This window comes from Sinocyclocheilus grahami, unplaced genomic scaffold, assembly GCF_001515645.1.
Source record: "Sinocyclocheilus grahami isolate Dianchi unplaced genomic scaffold, SAMN03320097.WGS_v1.1 scaffold346.1, whole genome shotgun sequence".
Classification (NCBI taxonomy): Eukaryota; Metazoa; Chordata; class Actinopteri; order Cypriniformes; family Cyprinidae; genus Sinocyclocheilus; species Sinocyclocheilus grahami.
This window is the reverse complement of record NW_015505525.1, coordinates 2,142,789-2,165,650: the sequence shown is the minus strand read 5'-3', so window position 1 is coordinate 2,165,650 and position 22,862 is coordinate 2,142,789. Positions and strand designations below refer to the sequence as shown.

At 37.2% G+C, this 22,862-nt stretch overlaps 1 protein-coding gene across 1 annotated transcript; it reads right to left on the bottom strand.

Moving 5' to 3' along the window:
- Window positions 1-1,368: 1,368 nt before the first annotated feature.
- n4bp2 (NEDD4 binding protein 2) lies at window positions 1,369-17,180 on the bottom strand. The gene is made up of 16 exons (XM_016229060.1): window positions 16,759-17,180; window positions 14,566-15,496; window positions 13,641-13,765; window positions 13,261-13,349; window positions 12,902-12,978; window positions 12,506-12,658; window positions 9,942-12,355; window positions 9,249-9,334; window positions 9,070-9,115; window positions 8,668-8,834; window positions 8,458-8,582; window positions 5,331-5,457; window positions 5,069-5,251; window positions 2,855-3,023; window positions 2,576-2,699; window positions 1,369-1,711 (listed from the first exon to the last, which is right to left on the bottom strand). Exons 1-16 carry the CDS (start codon window positions 17,030-17,032, stop codon window positions 1,666-1,668), a joined length of 5,136 nt encoding a protein of 1,711 aa, XP_016084546.1. The 5' UTR covers window positions 17,033-17,180; the 3' UTR covers window positions 1,369-1,665.
- Between the last annotated feature and the right edge of the window lie 5,682 nt (window positions 17,181-22,862).

The following is a 22,862-nucleotide window of genomic DNA, read 5'->3' as shown; positions in this document are numbered from 1 at the left end:
TAATTCAAGCATGATAGTTTTGTGTTGGACTTCAAATTTGTGTTTACCACTGGTAAACAATTAAAGTAAATTGCCAAGTAAAGGTAGCAATTCAAACTATTCAAATTTCCAATGACAATTTTGAAGGGCACTGAACATTTATAATCAATACAGCAAACAAGTTGTTTGTGTAAATAAAGCCTTATATTCAATTTCAGATGGCACGAAGTAAGTTGTTGAGTCAACTGATGGAGTTGAAGTGCACTGCACTCACTTCAACAGCTGCCACTTTCATCACGGAGGAATCTGACCTTTACTAATTGAAACAAACGTCAGCTACTGAGCGTTCAACATGCTGAGTTATATTTTCCCCCACCAACGGTTTCTACTGATTAAAGAGGAAACGTAGAGAAAGAGACACGAGGTTGCAGAAAATGTTCAGCTGTGATTTTGAGCTCCAAGCACATGCTACGCTAACCTCTAGAGCTGTGCTAATTGCATAACATTTTCATTTCACCAAAAGAATCAAAGCTTGTACATGTTAAGACTTTATTCTTCTGTTCAGTTTTTTCAACCATAATTTCTAACAAAAATAAAACAATTTTACATATAAATTCTTTTGAGGTTCAAAATATACAATTTCACAAAAATATTTTTTCAGAACAAATTTTTACACATAAGAATTGTGACTTGCATAGTAGCATTAAGATGTCTATAAAATATGTGTGGTATCAACATTTTCAACTGGAAATATAAAAACCAAAGCTGAGCTAAAAATCAAATACTAGCACAGCATAGCAACATAAAATGTTCAATTCTGATCTGGGAGCTGATCACAAACAAACTAAAATGCAAAGCTGATTGAGGATCAGCATTTATATTTCCAGAAACTCTATTAACGTATTTCGATATATTACAACACTGAAGAGAATAAGCCATCCTATGACATCCCCATTCCCATTTCCATACACAACATCCTAGGTCTTGTAAAACTGACGTTACACTTATAAACCAAAAGTATGGATCAAAATGTACAATAAAAATAAAATTAAATATCAAACAAGTACCTGAATAACAACCCACTTTTTCTCCTATATGGTCTGGTTATGAAAAATGTGTGACCATTATATATATAAATATAATGTTACAAAAGGCCAAAAAACAAAAAAAACCTAATTACGTAAAATTGTAGTGATTACGATTAGGAAGTGGGATCAGTTAGTGCAGGGGTGGGCAAACTTGGCCCTTCCAGGCCACTTTCCTTTAGAGTTTAGCTCCAACCCTAATCAAACACACCTGAACCAGCTAATCATTGTATTCAAGACTACTAGAAGGCTACAGGCAGGTGAGTTTTATCAGGGTAGGATCAAATCTCTGCAGGAAAGTGGCCTGGAAGGGCCAAGTTAGTGGGATAAGGATGCATCAATAAACATTCAATAAAGAATAATATGTATGTACAGGTCAATGCATTATAAAACACTGTGTAAATATGTAGTAGCCTACCTTGATTTTGATGACTTGGATAAACTTTTGCACAATTACAGAAAAACATGAAAATGGTGTATGTAGTTAAAAGACAAAAGAACAGTATAAATTACTGGCACTATTAGTCAGCAGAGAAGACACTTTGGATTAAGGCAGTGGAAAGAGAGAAATCTCAAAGTAAATGCTTCATTGTAGCAGCTCTTAATGAAGTGTGACCAGCACCAGTCCAGTCTTAGGCTCAGCAAAACTGCAAGAAAGACAAAAAGAAATGATGGGAAAGAAATCACAAAATGTACACATGACAATTGGTTATGCAAGAGAAGAAAAACAAATGTCACAAATTAAGTCCCTAGAATGTTTCTATCATTCACATAATCAGATTAAATATATTATATACATTTATAATTGTTTTACCTTAATTATTTAATTTTTTAATATCCAAAATTATTATGAACCCTAGTATTTTCACCAGCTAAAATTGGTTTTAAGTCAGTTATGTCTATCTTTGCTGTAGTGTGTCAGTAGGAAATATCAGTTTACATTTCCAAACATTCATTTTGCCATTAATTGTAATAATCCAGAGATTTTTGTTTGCACAAGGAGCCTGACAACATCCAGTGCTCCACACTGAGATTTCATCTCATCATCATCATCCAGTCTGTCTGCAATGACATGAAGAAACAGAACAAACTGAGACAGACTAAATCCAGAAGAAATGTGGCAACATCTCCAAGATGCTTCAAGAAACCTACCTGCGAAGCTACAGTGCACTTAAAAGTTTTAGGCACTTGTGTAAAAATGCTGTAAATGAGGATGCTGTCAATAATAATGTCATAACTAGATTTTCTTTATCAATCTCTATTAACTAAATTAAATCAACATTTGGTGTGACCATCCTTTGCGTTTAAAGCAGCTTTTGCCCTAGGTGCATTAGTTGGAAATGTAAATGGATATTTCCTACCGACACACTACAGCAAAAGATATAACTGAAATAACTGACTTAAAACCATTTTTTAGCCTGGAAAATTAGAAAATACTAGTGTTCAAATAATTTTAGCCACCACTGTATATAAAACTTATATTTCAAAAATACTGGATGCAGTTAGTATACCTGTAGTGATGATTTTTAAGGTAGTCTAGTACAGCAGGCCTGATGCGTGCCACTCCCCCTTGGCTGCGATTGCCTCTTCCTGTGATGATTGACAGCTGAGGCGGACACAAACCCTGACTGAATTCTACAAAAAAACAACAACACACACACATCCATTCAAGATAATGCCAGACTCTGAAATCAAAAAATTATCCAACACACCAAAACCTGTACAATCCAACTGCTACATATAATAGAAACATTTTTATTTTTATGTATGTATGTTAGTGGTTCACTTACCTAAATTCTTGTCTGTGAGAACCTGACTAAGATGATGAAGGGCCTCATCCACATGCAGTCCATGGAGATCTAGAATATTCTGAGGCAGGAGTGAAGCATTCACTCTCTGAAATATCTGCATGGCTGCTCTGTGATTCGCTTCACGCATCTTGTCCCCATGCATGTGACCCTAAGCATGTACACAAAATTGGACATGGAAACTTTAAGTAAGAGTTCTAATCAAAGAACAGCATTGCACTTTACATACATGTTTTAAAAAGCTAAAAGACACAGGAAATAAAGCCCAGCAGCAAGTGTCCTGAAAGTTAAAATAAGATGATACAAAACATTTTTTGGAAAATCTTTATTTTTCTACATTATTTAAACTGCTTCATGGAATGAGTAGTTCATTCAGTAGAAACTCTGAAAATCCCTAGAATGGCCCAAAGATACCTACAAATCAGGAGAAATCAGTATTTCTCCAGTTTATGAATTAACAATTCCTGGTTGTGAACTTGCAAAAATTGGGATTTCTATAGAATGCAACAGTCAGGTTACGGAAGTAAAAATCCCATTCATTTTCTCTATCAGGGTTTCTGCAGGATTTTTAAGCTCAAATTTAAGTCTTTTTAAGACCTGCACAAATAAAATTAATACCATATGAACAATGTCTATAGTAAAAAAAAAAGGGGGCAATAGAGGGCAATGTCTATAGTAACTTATTAAACTGTAAAATTACTGTAAAAAGCATGATTATTCTTCTTATCGATCCACCAGTTCACATTTACAGCTCTGTGTGTTTGTAGTGTAAAAACATGGGTCGATTTTCACATTGGTCTGAACAAAAACAACCCCAATACTGTGTTCCTGCAATACTGGAGTGTGTGTGTGTGTGTGTGTGCGTGTATGCATGTATATATATATATATATATATATAATAATGGCTATGTTTAGGGTTGGGAGTTGGTTAGGACAATAATTAAGTGTATACAAAACCACATAATTCCTTAAAAATAATAATATACAGAACTGAATAGCAAGTGCTATAGAATAGTATGAGCTGCTAATATATACATACAAAAAATAAATAAAAATAACCATTTTTAAAAACTAGCCTATAGGGTCCTAGAAATGCGGTCCTGAATAAAACAGGCTTATTGAAAATGCACATTCATTCTCTGCCAGCAGGAGGCACTTTCGGAACAGCAGAAATACAGCGGTTTCCCCAGCACCTGATTCTGAAACTTGCAGCGCTCATGTTTATTTAATAAAATCATTGCCTTTTGAAGTTTAATCGTCACATTAAGCCTTATCGCAATTCTGGTCTTTCCGTCCCCAAATTTAAGACCTCCTGAAATCATAATTAAGACTTTCTTGTACAATGTAAGACTTTTTAAGGCCTTAATTTTGATACAACTAAATTTAAGACTTTTTAAGACCCCACAGAAACCCTGTCTATGGATAAATTGATTTTTAACTAAAACTTTAAAGATAGCCCTACTGTGATCTACAAGACTATTAATTAAGGGTATGTTTTTTATGCCATCAGCCCACATTTTTTTTTTAAATAATCATGGTTAGCAGTCCACTCGTAAATATGATTATTAAAATAAGTTATTTAAAGAAATAATGTGGGCTGATGGCTTCTTGGTGAAAAATATACAATTACCCATGGTTCTGCAAAGAAATCTCCAGCAATCAGAGAATCACAATATATAGAATCCAGCATCTTTTAGTCAATACTTTCATATTTTGCCATCGTTTTAATTTCACTGTCATTCACAATGCTTTATGGGATTGTAGTTTTTTTCCCTCATTAAAGCTGTTAAGGAAAATATTATTGTGCCTTTGTCTTTTGGTATAATTTTGCTTGTTAATTGGTTTGATTCATAGCTTATAACTGTTAAACAAAGACTTAAAAAAAAAATCCTATAAGAAAAACTAAAGTGAAAATGCTTCCGGAAGCAAGGCTTCTGAAAAGTGGCTGGCACTGTTTCACACTATTTTTGTGAGGTTGTACTTGGTAGACCTACCCATCTGTTAAACATCAAAAATGTTATTGTCTTGCAGCGCAGCAGTTCATTGTTCAATGTGGACAGACACATAGTTTGTCACCAGATGATTCTTACCTTAAGACAGTATTAACAACGTTTACACGTTTGCGTTTGTCTCAAAACTATTCTTTTGTTTTTCGATCAGTTTTTTAGCACACATTATAATATTCATCTCTTGAACCTGTTGTGCGTAGAAACTAGCCACGTCCTTTCGTCCTTGTCGATGAGCTTCAGCTGCCTTGTTAAAACACTCTATCTGCTGACGTCTCTGCAGTGTTGCCTCTGTGCGGAAGTCCTCATATTCTGGATCCTCCGAATCCTGGAATTGAGCAGCTTCCACCTCCCCATCTTTCAGTTTCCATCTCTGAGCGAGTGAGACAAAAAAGCGTCAACACGTGGTTTTGGTTTCATTTCAGTATGCTGTATGGTCAAACGTAGCTCACCCGCTCTTTGCTCGGAGTTCTGTGTGCACCATTGCGTTGAAGGGCAGGTTCAGGTGCCACTACATTTTTGACTGGCCCGTCATCAAGTAGAGTATGCAAAAACAGTTCAGTCTGCTCCAGAGAGTAACTAAATAATCACAAGCAGATGGTCAAAAGACATTTCCCTTCAGGTTATTTCTGCGTTCTTAATAATTCTTTGTCTACAATTGCACAATTCTTCAGGGTATATTTTAAAAATAAAAACTAAAAAAGGTTTAGCCAAGAAACCAAGATTGGAGGAGGAAAGGAGGAGAAAACAACATTATCACAACAAAAGCACCATTATCCAACAATTCTACACATTACAATATTAATAATAATAATAATTAGTAAGCAATCCTGCCCCTTGTCAGTGGAAATTAATATTAGCTGGTTCAGTCCCAACACCTACAGTGCCAGGATGATGAAGATGAAACAAGGGTGGACATTTCAGCTAGACAATGATCTCAAACACAGTCAAGGAAACTCTCAATTGGTTTCAGAGAAATAAAATGAAGCTGATAGAATGGCCCAGCCAATCACCTGACTTGAATCCAATAGAAAATAAGAACTAAAGATCAGAGTTCATAGAAGAGGCCCACAGAACCTTCAAGATTTGAAAACTGTGTGGGAGAATGGGCCAAAATCGCACCTGAGCAATGAATGCAACTAGTTTCTCCATACAGGAGGTGTCTTGAAGCGGTCATTACCAACAAAGGCTTTTGTACAAAGTATTAAATACATTTAAGTAGCTCAATACTATTTCCCCTGTGTCATTCCATTTTATTACACATAACTTAATTTCTGAACTTATTTGTTTATTTGCGCCAGGTTTCATAGAGTTGGCAAATTAATTTTTCATAAGTTTCATAAGACATCTGTTGTGGCCGTTCTTGGCCGTTTTTATGAGGCTTTTTTAATAGTGTTCATATCGATATTGGTATTATATCGTATCGACAGAAATATAGAAATATATCGTGATATAAATTTTGGCCATATCGTCCAGCCCTATTATTTATATATATATATATATATAGAGAGAGAGAGAGAGAGAGAGAGAGAGAGAGAGAGATGGATATCGTTTGGGTTTTTTTCAATACCGGTTTCACAGACGGGGCTTAGACTAAACCAGGATTAGGCCATAGTTCAATTAGGACATTTAAGTCATTTTTATAAACGTACTTAGAAAAAATCATTACTAGTGTGCACCTGGAGACAAAACAAAGGCACTGATATATTTTAAGATCAGTCAGTGCAAGTTTCTTTCAGTTGAAACAGCTCAGACTTACCTTTTAGTCTAGGATTAGGCTTAAGCCTTGTCTGTGAAACCGGGGGAATGTCGGTTTCATTAAAGGGGTCATAGGATGTCCATTTTCCACAAGTTGATATGATTCTTTAGGGGTCTTAATGAAAAATTTGTAACATAGTTTGGTTAAAATTTCTCAATGGTAGTGTAAAAAACTGCTCTTTTACCGTCAAAAACAGCTATTTTCAGATCAAACCGTTTTTGTAGCATTTACCTTTAAATGTTAATGAGCTCTGCTGGCCCCGCCCCTCTCTTCCGAGCTGCTCTCAGAGAGACTGTTTACTTTAGCCGCATTCATCGTGAAACTTGCTAATTAACACATTATTAAGAAAGGCGATTTGCAAAGATTCATTACAAAACATTATACTCACTTCTTCTGTAGATGAGGCTGGATCATGAATTATTCACGCGAACAGACGCATTTATATAGATCGGGGGCGCATTCCCTTCAGAAACAATGTAATCCACTGCGAGTTCAGCGGCTCAGATGTCGGGAGTAAATGACGACTGCTATGTTCATTATTACATCTAACAACAGAACACCTCAATTGCTTAGAGGAGTCAATCTTGTCTACATCTGCTCCAGCGGTGAAACAATGGCAGACTGATGACAGCTCACTCAGGGTCAGTCTGAGGTAAGACACCAGTCCAGTCTGTGCCGAAACGCTACTGTCAATCAAACTATCGTGTGAGAGGCCTGTCTGTGTGACGTCAATTTGAGGCTCGATTTGAGAAAGGGGAAAACATTTAACCAGCTTTAAAAAAAAAAAACACGTGGTGGATTTTTATCATTATAGGGTGGTTGTGTGTACACACACTGCCAACACACATTTCAGTTCAAACAACTTGTAAAAGTGCATGTAGCATCCTATGACCCCTACTGGACGCCAAAGGGCGCCCTTGCACAGAAAATCCACATATCCAGTCACATAGTAGCAGAACGCATGACCCTCAAGGAAATCCCTTATATGGACAAAGGCATCGCTATTATAGCTGTAACGGAGTAAACAAAACATATAAACGTTTTGAATGATAAAACAAAGACAATAAACACTCGACTGCGACAATAAAGTGTATTTGTGTTATTCAAGCCATCTCTGGTATTTTCATAATAATTAAGTATATTTATAATCCATTGCTAATCGATGTATTCTTTTTAAAGTAGCCTATGGAACATGTTTTCTGCCTCATTCTGTGACAAGAAGTCACATCAGATCACAAAAGGAAGCATTTGACTGGTGTTGTGGAGTAAAAAGGTTATAATGTTCTCTTGTGTTGGACAACAGGTTTAGAAATGTGAATACAAGGGAAGTTTAGCTTTAGGCATTATAATTTAAGCATGTTTAGCTTAGTTAACGAAGGCTACCCTGCTGCTATCAGAGCAAGTGTAATTACTCAATTCACGCGCTCCTCGGATGCTCTCATTTCCCGAGTTGTGCTTTTAAGTCGGAATGTGAAAACAACATGGACACTCTCGTTACTACAAATGTTTGTTGGATTTGTATTATTAGAGTTTTCTGACTTGAGTTCACGTGCATTATTTTAGTCTGGAAATAATTTCACGTGCGGTGCCGGTGATGATGATTCTTACGTCTGATTCGGAGAACCAGAGGACAAATATTTCAATCGATCGCTCAGGCATGGCACCGAAATCTGCGTTCTGATTCGGTTCTAGTACATACCGGTTACATAGGTACCGGTGCCATATTGGTACCGGGTTTCGGTACCCAACCCAATATATATATATATATATATAGTTAAATACAGTTATATACAGTCTACCACTATGTATCATATTCTCACTTGTGATCTCTGAAGATGTCCCTGAGAAAATGTCGGTCAATGGAGGGGAACATGGAAAACAGCTGGTTCTCCTTCAGCTTGGCTGCACCGTCTTTCTTATCCAGGTCCTTCCGACTTGACCTGGACTAAAACCCAAACATAGCTAATTTTCACTACTTTCTTTCAAAGTTCTAGGCAGTGATGATTTTTTTTTCTATGTGTGACTATTACCTTCTCCATGCTGTCTTGCATCACCTGCTCTTCGATCATGATGTCTCTCAGTGAGACTGGAGCACAGGATGCACTCCAATGATCCATAAAAGGAATTTCTTCACGCAAACCTAATTGGTCCCTCAGTCTGGTTTTGCTTCCCTGCGATTCACCCCAGTGGACAGGACCTTCGTTACCATGGAGACACAAAAAGAGATTGGGAGCAAAGAGCAGAAACAGAGAAAAATTATTTCCAGTACAGAGCAGTTTTCACAAATTGGATACACTTTGGTGTCTCATGACATTTTTAAAAAGCATTAGAGACACACATCCATCCCTTGTTTTTGTTGTGAGAACTATTAGATATGTTAGATAAAGTATTATTAATACTTGATAGAACATTGATAGAAAAAGCTGTCTCACTCTCTTGGATTAGCTGATAGGACAGAGCTGCCTGTCTGTGCTTCTCCTGCCAAAGACAACAGACACTAGGTAAGTTTTACATAAATTCAGAATCAGTCACATTAAACAACCTATGTTGTTTTCTGTAGGTTAATATCTAAACACTGTAAACATAAGAAGATCTAAATATCTGAACTCACTTGGATAGTCTCCTTCCATTTCTGGTGCAGCAGTTTGGCCAAGTTCAGGTCTATCTGCACTGCACAGTCATCTGATGAAAATGCACCTGCAACCAAATGGAGTTCAAAGAGAGTTTAAAACTATTTTATGAGTGTGAATGAAGATTGATGTGGTTACTCATTTCAAAGTAAGAGCGTTTCACATTACTGTATTAAAAACAAAACTAGACTCAGTTTCTTTTTATCTGTTACACTACTTATAAGCTAAATAAACTATTGCTTTTTAATGGGCTTTAGCCTTCACGGAAAACAAGTTCTGTTCGAACAGGATTGCAGACAGCAAGGAAAAAACAATGCTTAATGAAAATGAAATCAACCACATAATCACATAGTTATGATAACAAAATAAACAGGCATCAACTTTTAAAAAGAGAAAACACTTCCCAATATCTGTTGTTGTTATTCAAGACTGTGGGCAGAAGGGAGACTTGGTAGAAGGTAGCCAAATTAGGGAAATTCCATCATGGGTAGGTCGTGTAAAAACTACTCGGAATAAAACTTCTCAGGGTTTGAAAATATAGACCCACATTACATTGAATATGTGTTACAGTTTTGTTATTGTTTTGGGTCACCACTTGATGTCATTGGAACCATCGATTCACTAAATTAATAACTGAATGATTTATTTGACATATTGATTAGATGTTTTATTACCTGGACTGACCCCAACAGGTCCAAAAAGCTCAGTGAGCTGCAATGCAAGTTCAGTTGGAAGTTTCAGCTCCAAGGTTTGAATATCCATTGAACTTGGCTCCCTTCCACCCTGTGCAGTTCTCCTTCTTTCCCTTTCTCGTTCCTTCCTCTCTTCCTCCTCTTTGCGCTCCATTTGGTCAATCTGATACAGCAGTGACTGTGTTATGGCATTCACTTCTGCTCCTGTCTCCTCATCCTCCTTTTCCTTCTCTCCTGCCTCCTCTTCACTCCATTCCTTCAATGCTTCCTCCAGGCATTGAACTTTCTCACCTTCTGTCACAAATGCCTCTTCCTGCTCTGGACCTTGCTGACCCGTGTTGTCTGTCTGTTGCACATTAGCTGCCGTAACCTCCAGTTGTACTTCAGTGCCTTCTGTCGGCTGTTTTAATGCTCCAAAGGAAGTTTTAGGCTTACATTTCTCCTTTGTCATGCTTGCCTCATCAGATCCTTCAGCTTCACTTTGTGAACTTTGACCTGGAGTCCAATCATCATCAGCTTGGCTAACGTCACTAATGTTAGTTTCTTGGGACTTGAGACTGATGCTACTTCCTGAACTGTTGCTGGAGTCATCAGACAATACAGGTCTAGCCTGAACACTTTCTAATCCCATCACAGTTTCTGATGGTTCTATAGATGATTTACATGACTCTTCCTCAGGAACCAAATAATCATCTCCCTCGTCATCTTCTTTACACAGTCGTTCTCCGGAATCTAGTAACAAGTTTGTTGTCCACTCGATATCTTGATGGCACTTCTCATAAAGGTCCTCCAGAATATCAATGGAGACACATCTGAAATGTCGGCTCAGAATCTCAAGGTTTTGATTTTTAGAATTAGATTCTCTAAAATCATTGTCATCTACCTGAGAACCCTTCTCATGGACCACACGGTATGGCACTCCCTGCTGGCAGGCAGACTCCTGTTCACTTGTTTTTGGCATAAAACGCAAAGAGTTTCCCTCCAAAACAACACCACAAATAGATAAGTCAGAGTCTAACTCTGAACATTTCTTCTGGTCAATTCGCCAAAGCAAGGCAAAGTCCTGAGGTTGTGTCTGGGATGAGGCACTGGAACATAACTCCACAGGCAATGAAGGTGGTTGCGCTGTAGGTGTAAGATCAGGGTGCAGATGTGAAACAACTGGAGATTGTGAGCAAGGTGATGTAGGGCTTTGATTGGTGAAGGTAAGAGCCAGTTTACAAGATTTCCCCACTCTTCGGCTAAGCCCTCTTCGTCTTTCCAGACTGCTCTCTGAGTCTACGCCAACTTTTGAGCACAGAGTTTCTTGGACATTTGGGCTCAATCTGCATTTATCTTCTGACAACACATTGTCCTCCTGCTCAACCTCATCCTGTGTGTTCTTCTCAGCAGACACCCGATTAGACTGCTCAGTTGGGTCTGCTCTCTGTTTTGATGGACTTGAAGAATTTGAGTAGTCTTCGCATGGGTCAGTGCACTCTGTAAACTTTCTCTCCAGCACACAGTCAGGAAGTTCAGGCCAAACCACAGTCTCCAGGTTCATGTTACCCTCTTTTCCACCAATGGAAGGGGAATTCAGAGTAGTCTCTTTACTTGGAGCTGGACCTTGGTAAAAACCTGGAGAAGAGTATATTCCACATTGCAGTAGATCTACAAGTTTTTGAAATTCAACTGTATTCAGCTTATCAGTATCAGAATGATTGTCTTCATCAGCAGAAGTGTTATCTTTGTGTTCAACAACACTGGATTCCAAAACAGTGTTCTTAACAGTATTATTCTCTGAATTCTGAAGTCCTCCTTGACGTTGACTATGAGATTCCAGTGGCCAGTCCCCAACAAAATCCAACAGCTCTGGCCACACTACTTTGTCTTCAGAAAGAGTCTCGCCTTCACATCCCTCCTCATCTTGCCCTGGAGAGTCAAAACTGGGGTCAAAGTTCACAGGTTGATCAATGGCACTAGTTCCTAGTGCATTTCTATCTTTTACTCCGTCCCTCCTCACATGCTGAGCAATGAGCTCTGAAAATGCCACAGGCGGCTCCAGAAACTTTTCATGCACTGACACTACAAATTCTTCAGTTGTTCCGCTACTCAAATTTCCCAAATCTTTTTCCGTATCCACAAGGCAGGCATTTAGCTCTAAGTCTAACCCTTCAGTATCAAGAAGATCAGACTGAGGAGTTCCAGACCCTTCCAGAATATTCTCATGGAACAAGACCGATTCCTTGGAACTGTATGAGCCCATTTCACCTTCTTCCTCACCTGCAGATATGGTACTGTAACTCTGGCTAACAGAGGATACATCGGGCAGAGATGAGGAAAGGTTTGTGTTGAGTTTGCTCAACCCAGAGTCACCAACAATATCAGGATGACTGAGGCCAGGGTGAAAAGATTGCCTAAAGGGAATGAGAGAAATACATAGTTGTTTAAATACATAAGAAATCATACGGCTTCACAGTCAGTGTTTTCATAATTACTAAAGGTGTGACACAGTAAAACACAACAAAAATTCAGTGAAGTAACATTAATATAACGCATATACTTACTGGGGTTGCTCAGTCTCTGTTTGTGACGAATCCACAACACTTGTCACTGGTTCCGGTCTTTGTGAATTCATGATGCTCTGGACAGAGACAAATCGGTCATACCGTTCTAATATGCGTCTGATCTTCTCCTTTGTTACTTGATGCCTTGTGCGCCTTTATAAAGAGGGAAAATCACAAAGAGTTTGCAAAAATAGCAAACATTCGTGATCATAAAATGACTTAAAAGCAATGGATTACAGTTGTGTAGAAGTTTTACATATATTAAGGGTAACTTGTTCAGACTCCCAAGAAAACCAGTTTAAAGATAACTGTTCTTAAATTAGTTATGTTTATGGATTATGTATGAAATGTGTAGCAACGTTAGTTGTTTCTGGATTGTGGTTGTGTTTAACATACTTCTCCAGCTCTCTGGGTTTAGTTTTCCACCAGGTATCTGGCTCACGAAACAGCACCTTATATCTATGTTTCTGTGCCTAGGAGAAGGAAAAAGTAAGCCTACAATCAGCACAATGGACGATGTCTGTGTACACTGTAAAGTATGGAATATTCTAAAGTTAAACCAATAAATAAGATATATAGTAATGTATAATTGTGTATCATGATATATGCATTACAATAAATTGTTCAACTTGTGAAATTAAACCTGGAAGAGCCACAGCTGACTGCTCAGACCAAAACATATGGTCATTGACTGATATTGAAAATTAATAACTTAGGCCTATTTCATATTACACATTTCAAAATAAATTGCTTACCATGGCAACGTATGGTTTCATCTCCCAACATTGCATATTGGTGTTGTCTATTATGATGGGTGACTGTCCTTTTTCAAAAGCCTCTTTTGCTGAAATGTTGATCACCACAAAGAAATTGCAGAAAGATTATATAAAGATTAAACTTGAAGGGTGTAATTTTATGTGCTATCAGCGGTGCCGAGCAGAATAGCGAAAATAATGACCGTTTTCAAAATATTTTTCATCCAAACAGGTAGTCCTTCACCAAACTCACACTACTGGTTGAGCCAATGTCAGGCTGGCTGAGTCTCTCAAACAATCAAGCAATGTTTTTTACAGTGACATTAAGTTGGAGAGTGTACAATTTTCACAGTAGTTATCAATTTCCCTGTAATACTCACCTCTCTGGTGATTCCACTCATGGGCCTCTCCTAGTAAATTTGGCTCAAAATGGTACTGTCCATTTCGAGTAAAATAATCATCAGTGCTTAAAACAACTCCTCCAGGGTTCTGCACCAACATAGCACTGAACAACAGAGAGAGACAAAAACGAATACACTTTATTTACGAACATACTCTACCACATCTGCGGTGAGCACGGTTATCTGCCAGTGTAGTTAATTTCAAAATCTAATTACAATATATGTGCTGGTATTCACTACAGCATACTTTGATAATTGTCATGTATTATTGCTTTCACAGTCTGTATGCATACCAACAATTCTAAATGAAACAAGCTTTTGCTCTTTTGCTCCACAGGAGGTTCAAATATTTATTTAATATGTTTAGCCTATTTATTTAACTTTTTTCTATTTATTTAAAATACAATTTTGTTTCTTAAATGTTCTTTTCAAAGTTATTTTCAAAGGCCAATCTGATATTTAAAAAGTACACTGAAACTTCACTAAAACAACAAGGTTTATCTTGCAAACCTCTTGTTTTGTAATGTAATACAAAGTTTGATAATACCATGTACCATGAAAAAAGATTCAACAATTATAAAAATAAGAAAATTTGACTCCACCATATGGCATATTTTCTACCCATGAAGCGTTACCAAAGGACAATCCATCTAATTATTTTAGCACCATCTAAATTAATCTTAATGACCCAAACTTCCCCCGAAGGAAATCTATTTCCTCTACATAATGGAGTGTTGTATGTCATAAACTGCTTTTATTGACTACATAGTTTAAAGAAAAAATAGCACATTATACTCTCTTCTTCCAGAACTTAAAATACCATAAAAGAAGAGGTTTCCTTTACGCTATTCCTTCTCTTTTCGGTAAAATAACACATATCCCAGATATGTGTCTTCTTGCTTACTTGGCAAGGGTGGTTTTGCCTGATCCAGGAGCCCCTCTAAGTAACACCAACAACTGCCCTTCCAATATGAGTCTGTTCCTGGGGGGCAGAGTCCACGACTCTGGTACAGTCGCAGAAGGTTTCAGAGGTGCTTGTCTGATAGGTCCATGAGCCAACCACTGAGCAGCAGGGATGGGATTAGTGCTCCAAGGTGTGGGGTTAGGAATGACAGGTGTAATGAAGGTTGGCCCCACAGCGCGAAGATGAAACTCAGCAGCCTGAGTGTTCCAGAACATGGCAGGAGTGCGGAGTGCTTCTTGATACTGCTTTGCCGCTGCGTGGTTACGGAGTTGGTCAGGTCTACAGTAAACCTGGAAGGCTGAGGGCCGTGGTTCAGTAGAGCTGGCCTCCAGTGTTAGGTGACTAAAGTCAAGAGATAAGGTGTTGGTCTCAGGGATATGAACCCCACCAAAACTTAATTCATTCACGGGTGAACTACCGCCACGGGCCTCACTGAGCCCGGGGTCAGAGTATGAGGCCTGCTCAGCCTGCTCTGGTAAAGTTGGAGGAGCTGGAAGCTGAGTCTGGGGTGTAAGAGGCAGCAAGGAGAGAGGGATCGATTGAGAAGGAGGGGGCAGAGAAGACAGTGGTATGGAGGACATCAGAGGATGCAAGCTAGTTTTTGACTGCTGTGACGTCAATGTTTGAAGTTCCTTATCTATGAGAGCATCAAACTCCTCTGTCAGGTGTGTTTCATTAGGACTGAGCTCTGCTTGAGATGCAGGCTGGTTTGAAAAGAAGCTCTGCGCCGTTTCACTGAGGGGATCTGCTTGAGTGGTGTTTGTTCCCAGAAGAGCGGCTGCCTGCTCAAAGCCTGAGACAGGAGGAGGGGGTGGAGCTATGACCTCAGCAGCATCTGACAGCTCCAAAAGGGAATCCATCGCATTGTCCACTAATGCAGAGATGAACAAGAAACACTTGAATATTTTAAAAAAGCATACGTGCAATATTTAAGGACATTGTGAAATATTATTACAATTTTTTTTTTAAATTATATTTAAATATATTTTAAAATGCAATTTATTCTTGTGATGACAAAACTGAATTTTTAGTAGCCATTGCTTTTCAGTGTCACATGATTCTTCAGAAATTCTAATAAACTGATTTGGTGCTTAAGAAATAGTAATATTTCTTATTATTATGAATAGTGAAAATAGTTTTTGCTTCTGAGAATATTGTTTGTAGAAATTGTTTAAAAGTTTGGAAATGCGTAAGGGTTAAAAATGATTTAATACTTTCAGCAAGTCTGTAATGTTACAAAAGATTTCCATTTCAAATCAATTCTGTTGCTTTAAAACTTTTAATTAGTCAAAAATTAGTTTACACAAAAAAACTATTAAGTAGCATAAACTACATAATAAGAACCATAATTAATAATTGAGCACCAATAATAAATGATAATAAATTCGCACCAAATCAGCATATGATTTCTGAAGGATCTGACAAATCAGCTTTGCAATTAATTAAATTTTTAAAATACATTAAATTAAAAAAGTTATTTTAGTTAATTAATATTACGTTTTGTAATGTATTTCTGACCAAATAAATGTAGCCTTGGTGAACATATTATGCCTTACAAAAACATTTAAAAAAACGTTATTATCCTAAACTTGTATGTCATGTTTCATTTTAAGAACTTAATCATATCATACGTCACAACATCAACTTCCAAGATTTTAAATATAATATATATAATAATAATATAAAGAACATATAATAATATTAGGTAACTAAGTGAATCTAGGTGAAGGTGGTGCTTTGGTATATGTAACTTAGCTGGTTTCTAGGCGGTCTAAGATGGTCATTAGGAGATCCAAGCTGATCTTTAGCCATCTCTGACCATTAACAAACCTGCTACCAGTTGGCCATACCAGGTGAAGATGGGAAAGCTGGCTTTGGAGCACGGCAGTTGGTCAGGCAGCTAATGACCATCTTGCACCAAGTGAAGACCACCACACAGAAACCAGCTACCATGTTCCAAAACAAATCTACCAGCTTCAGATAGGTTTTCCTACAGATAATAGTAACAAAACGTCTATAAACACAATCGTTGATTATATTGTATCTTATTGGATTGTGTGCTGTCTGTTCCCAAAACTAACTTGAATTAGACACCTGCTAAAATTACAGCCAGTGGTGGCCATTTACTCTTACCTTTAAAATCTGCTTCTGAGAGCACCATGTAAATGACTTCTGAATCCAAATGTGAAAACATCTCCTGCATGCTCTGGATGATTTCGTCTCTGCTTTGAGATTCCAGCTGACCGCTCCTGAACTGCGTGGATCCAGAGTTATCATATGATGAGTCCGGCCGGGTCACGAAAGGTCCGTTTGCCCCGTGTGCTCGACTCTCGGATCCGCTCCCGTATTCAGCCGCATGCAACGGGGCTCGGGAGGGACTCAGTCCGTTTTTCTTTTTCTTTGGCATTCTGCTGTGACCCGTTCACAAGACACCGACGACAAATCCACTGTTTTCAAGTTTTATTAGAGGAAGGAAAGTAAAGAAGAAAACCAGACGAACAACTTCTTCTTCTTCATCATGTTTTATGGCGGGTGGCATCCAACGTTAAGGTGCATTACCGCCACCTACTATACTGGAGTGTGGACCAGAGTGACTTAACCTAGACAAACAACTTCTTCTTCTTCTTCTTTGAAAGAAGAACTAGCTTATTAGTGCATTACCGCCACTATCTGAACTGGAGTGTGGAGCATCGATGCATGTATGTGTATCATATATGTATGTATATCATATTAAATAAAAATACTAATAGTCATGAATAAATAAATAAACATCATTATATTCTTATATAATTTCCTGTACCTTTAAGATATTTCAACAAAGCAAATCTAATGTTCTTATTCCTTTTTAGCTTACTTAATATATCTTCTAGCATCATGCTTCCACCTTCTTCTATTACTTTAGCTTCTAGCATTTGTCGTCCGTTGTTATATGCTCTACAATGCAACAGTACATGCTCTACAGTTTCACAAATCCCACAATGCATGCATAATCCATTCGGATGTTTCTTAATTCTATTTAAATTTCCATTCAATGCAGTATGTCCTATTTTAATTCTTATTATTACTGATTCTTCTCGTCTTCTTAATCCCATGTCATTGTTACATATTCCTACTTCCCTTTGAATTCTATATAGTCCAGTCTTCTCTTTCTCCCAAAGTTTCTGCCATGCATTTATAAGAGCTTTCCTAATTATTATTTTTGCTTCTGCCTTACTAATTTTTTATGTCAATTCCTATCTGATTCAAGTTCAAAGAATTCTTAGCATGCTTATCTGCCTTCTCATTTCCTTCAACTCCAACATGTGCTGGAACCCAAGTAAATGAAATAAAAATGCCCTGATTTTTCATTCTATATATATATACTGCAGTATTTCAAGTATGACATCTTGTCTCAGACGAACAACTCTCAACAGAGAAGCAAAAATACTGCAGCGTGAAACAGCATGACTCCAGCTTTGTTGTATTTATAGGCATTCTGCGAGGGAAAACTACATAGATAAACACAAATAATCTGAAACAGAAAGAGATTTAATTGCAAGCATGCCAACACAAACGAGGAATTTGTCTTTGTGAAACCTCCAGTACACAGGAAAAAATACAAGATAAAATCAGAGTAAATATATATATTAAAATATATAAGAAATGTAGGATTACACCAAATCGTAAACGAATGGCATGCTTGAACATTTTTAACAAATTTATCTAAAAATAATTCTGTTAACCTGTTTTGTCCCATGTCTCTGGAATACTATTATATATTCTTGATAAATAACAGAAGTTTGGAAACATTACAGTTTTTAAATGTTTTAATGAAGTCTCTTGCTCACCAAGGCTGCATTTATGTGCTCAAAAATACATAAAAAGACTAATATTGTGAAATAATATTACACGTGTATAAACTGTTTTCTATTGTAGTATATTTTAAAATGTAATTTATTCCTGTGATGGCAAAAATTTTCAGCATCATTACTTCAGTGTCACATGATCCAAATCATTCTATCATTCATGCTGATCTGCTGCTCAAAAAGAATTCTCATCAATGATCATTCAACATCATTATCAATATTGAAAACAGTTGTGCTACTTAATATTTATGCAGAAACCATGATATACTACCTGAAGGTGCCTTAGATCCTCACGTGCAAATTGTGTGTGTGTGTTGTGTTTTAATTTTTATGTTTTTTTATATTCATTTATAATCATTTATTCACATAAACATTTTTATAAACATTAGTCATTCATATGATTTATCATTTAATTATTTTTGTCATTTGATTAGTTGTATCATTTATCATTATATTATTTAAGTATTTTTATTGTTTATTCATTTATTATGTTTCTATATTTTATATTTCTTATTCATTTTTCCTTGCTTATGCATTTTCATTGTTGTCAATCTCGTGCGTGTGGGGTTTCATGAACTGTTTTGTCTGTATGAATACAGATAGATAAGAGGGAATGTTTATGGAAACCCAAGGTTTATGGGATGTTGCTGTGAAGCAGTTTTGGTATAACAGTATATGTTGAATTTGTGCTGGTCAGATGAAGTAAACTCTGTTACTTTTTACCATCATCACTTCGTCTCCTGCTTCTGCTCTTCTCTGGCTTTCCTCGGTCAACTTCTTCTTGACTGACAGAAGACTGTTAAACACTCGTTTTGGGTATTTTTGGATACCAGACAAGACTTGCTGTTAACAGGGTTTGGTATGCAGCGCTGCTGACTAGTTGTTCTGTTACTGGACAAACTGATATTTTCTGATGGGATCTGGCATCCGGGGCTGGATCCTAATTATTATCTCGCGTGGAGACCCGATCTAACATACCATTCAAATGTTTGGGGCCATTGCGTGTGTGTGTTTTATTCAGCAAATATGTGTTAAATTGATCAAAAGTGACAGTAAATTTACAATACAAAAGATTATATTTCAAATATTAATACTATTTCACAATATTACTGATATTTGTACTGTATTTTGATTAAATGAATGCAGCCTTGGTGAGCATAAGAGACATTAAAACATTTAAAATCACTCTGAAATTCAATTCACTGAAATATTACATTATAACTAGCGCTGTCAAACGATTAATTGCGATTAATCACATGATTCGCATCCAAAATAAAAGTTTTTGTTTACATAATATATGTATGTGTGCTGTGCATATTTATATATTATGTATATATAAATACACACACATGCATGTATATATTTCAGAAAAATATGTTATGTTTATAGATTAAATATATTTAGCTATAATATAAATTCTATTAATATGAATATAGACATGTAAATATTTTCAAAATATATACATGTATGCGTGTGTATTTATATATGCATAATACATATACACAGAACACACACATATATTGTGCAAACAAAAACTTTCATTTTGGATGCGATTAATCGGTTGACAGCACTAATTATAACTCTATTATTTTCACAAATGTATATATATATATATTTCTTATGTATTAGTTTTTTTGTGGGGGGAGCGGGGGGGTAAGTAGAAAAGCGTATGCTATTGCCTAAATTCAGATGCAGTTCTTTCACCAGTTGTGCAAGTCAATGTAGAGGTGCGTCTTCTCTGAGATTTACGGTAAACCAAGTTCAGTGCTGTTCGTTCAGATTTTATGCGTCTCTTTTCTAACCTGTATGGTAATGTTTCTCCCTCCATCGGCGCGTTGCAATACCGTCTTTCAGCCAATGGGGTCGCTGCGCCTCCACTTTCCACGCGAGGACGTTCGCACAAGCCTGTATGAAAGAGACGGAGCTTTGTGCCCTAAACTAAAAAAAACACCCGAACCCGACTCATGCATTAAAACAACGAGTTGTCTGTGAGGTAATGACCGGGGAATGATCTGTAGGCTGTTGTAAGGCAACTGGGGTCGCTTGAGGGAGTTTAATTCAAACAGTTTGTGTGGGATGATCAAGTTGGTGGTCGCTGTTTGCCTCGCTGAGTGAACTTGTACAGAGAAAACAAGTAAACAATTCAGATTTCTTACCGTCTAAAGTTCAGATAACGGCCGTAGTGGAGTAGTGTCGAGTGAGCGATATGGAATAAATGTTTTTGGGGTCACAGGAAGCGGCGGGTTGTGATTTTAATAGGTAAATGTGAGTGTTGGCTGTGTGTTTGTTGAATAGTTTGAGGCCTGGAGCTGACGGCTAGGCCAATAGCAGCTCAAGGAGCTCTTTTACTCTCTGAGGTGCTTTTAAACGATGTTTTATTATCCAAGTAGTATGGTTATGTCTGAACGTGCATAATATGAGGAGACCCTTGTCAGGAGAGCTTTAAATGCATAGATGCTACGTTTAAGAGTAAAAGCGCGGCAGCAGAGCGGGTCTCGTTAGCTCTGTGGCTAGTAACGTTACTGCTATTAGCTTCATTAGCTTCGTGCTTTTTTCGGGATTTTCCCGCAAACTGTCGTCTGTAGGGTTTTCGTGTCATTGCACGGTTATAGAGATGTTAGCTACACGCCCAGAGAGCACGAAACAGAAGCGCATACGGTGTTTTTTAGTGTTTTTGTAGTGGTGTGGTGGGTTTGTGTGCTGAACTTTAGTGTTGTTGCCTATAGAGGCCAGTAGAGGACTGTCTGTCTGTCTAGAGAAGCGGAGCTGCGTGGAAAGTTACAAAAAATGTTGTGCACACCGCCACGCGAAACGACGTCGCGCGCACTCAAAGCGAACTTGCTGACGCTTAAGTATAAATCAGCCATAAATCAGCCTTGAGCGTGTGTGCGTTAGATACAGTGAAGACAGCACGTTAGTTTAGAACTCTTCTCATTTTTTTTTTATTGTAGAGAGTGTGTTAATTTGTGCAATGATAACCTATCAGCAATGTAAATTATTTTTTTAACATATTAGAATGAGTACATTACAATATAAATTTATTAGAACAAGTACATTATTATTTATGGGCTTAAAAACAAGATGCAAACAATCAGAATATTGTACCTGGTGGGGAGTGCACAATGTAAACATGAAACATATGCCATTACCTATATTGTACTGTGGTACACTTATGGAGGCCCTTCATAATGCAGAGGTCAACTGCCTGCTCTGCCAATAGTTAGAAATGGCACTATAGTAAGCAGTGTTTAATAAACAGCTGTTTTTCAAAATTCTGCTGAGGTGAAATTCAGTGCAGTCCTGTATCGTGATATGTATCGTATGGTGGCCTCTGTATCGTGATACGTATCGTATCGTGACTTTGCTGGTGATACACAGCCCTACTTACCTGAATGATTGTCGAGATGGGTATTTTGTCATAATTTTATGTGTATGTGTCTGTCCAGAGGATTCAGAAGAGGATTCAATAGATATAGAAATATTATACATTTCTATAATAATAGAAATGTATACTTTTATTTAGCAAGGGCATTTATAATGTTACAAAAGATTTCTATTTTAGATGAATGATTTCTGAAGGATCATTTGACATGAGTAATGATGCTAAAAATTCAGCTTTGAAAGCACAGGAATAAATTACATTTTAAAATGTATTCAAATAGAAAGCAGTTATTTAAAATAATAAAAATATTTCACAATATTACTGCTTTTTCTGTATTTAATGCAGGCTTGATGAGCGGAAGAGAATTCTTTAAAAAAAACATAAAAAATCGTACTGTTCAGAACTTTTGACTGGTAGTGTATCAAACGATATGTAATAGTTACCACCACAAAATGAAAACAGTTACTCCAGGGTGACCGCGGGTCCTTAAAAAGTCTTAAAATGTCTTAAATTCAGATTCAGTGGGTCTTAAATATGTTTGGTCACATTTCCACAAACATTTCTCCATTCTAACGGACCCAGTGAGTGTCCATCAAGAGTACTTTTTCTGCCCGCTGTAGTTACCGCGTCATCAGAGAGAATTGCGGTTACAGAATACAGTCGAACACCAGCTCGCTGTCCAGCCTCCGAACTACTTTAAATGGGTTCATGCAAGTTTACTGAAAAATGGCTTGAGAATTGTACTTGCCCGACAGGACTAATATAGCCTGATTAAAACTTAAGTGACAAAATATAATCACACATCAAAACGTGCGAATGATTCTTCTGATTTTATTACATTCAGCTTAAACAGCGATTGATAATTGATAGTGTATTTCTATTATCAATATCGCGCTGTTGAGGCTCGTGCTGCCTGTCTCTGTGAGAGACTTTCATGGAGAAATCAAATCAAATGAGCGTAAGGCACACATAAAGAAACTCACAGAACAAACATACTGAGGTAAAAATTC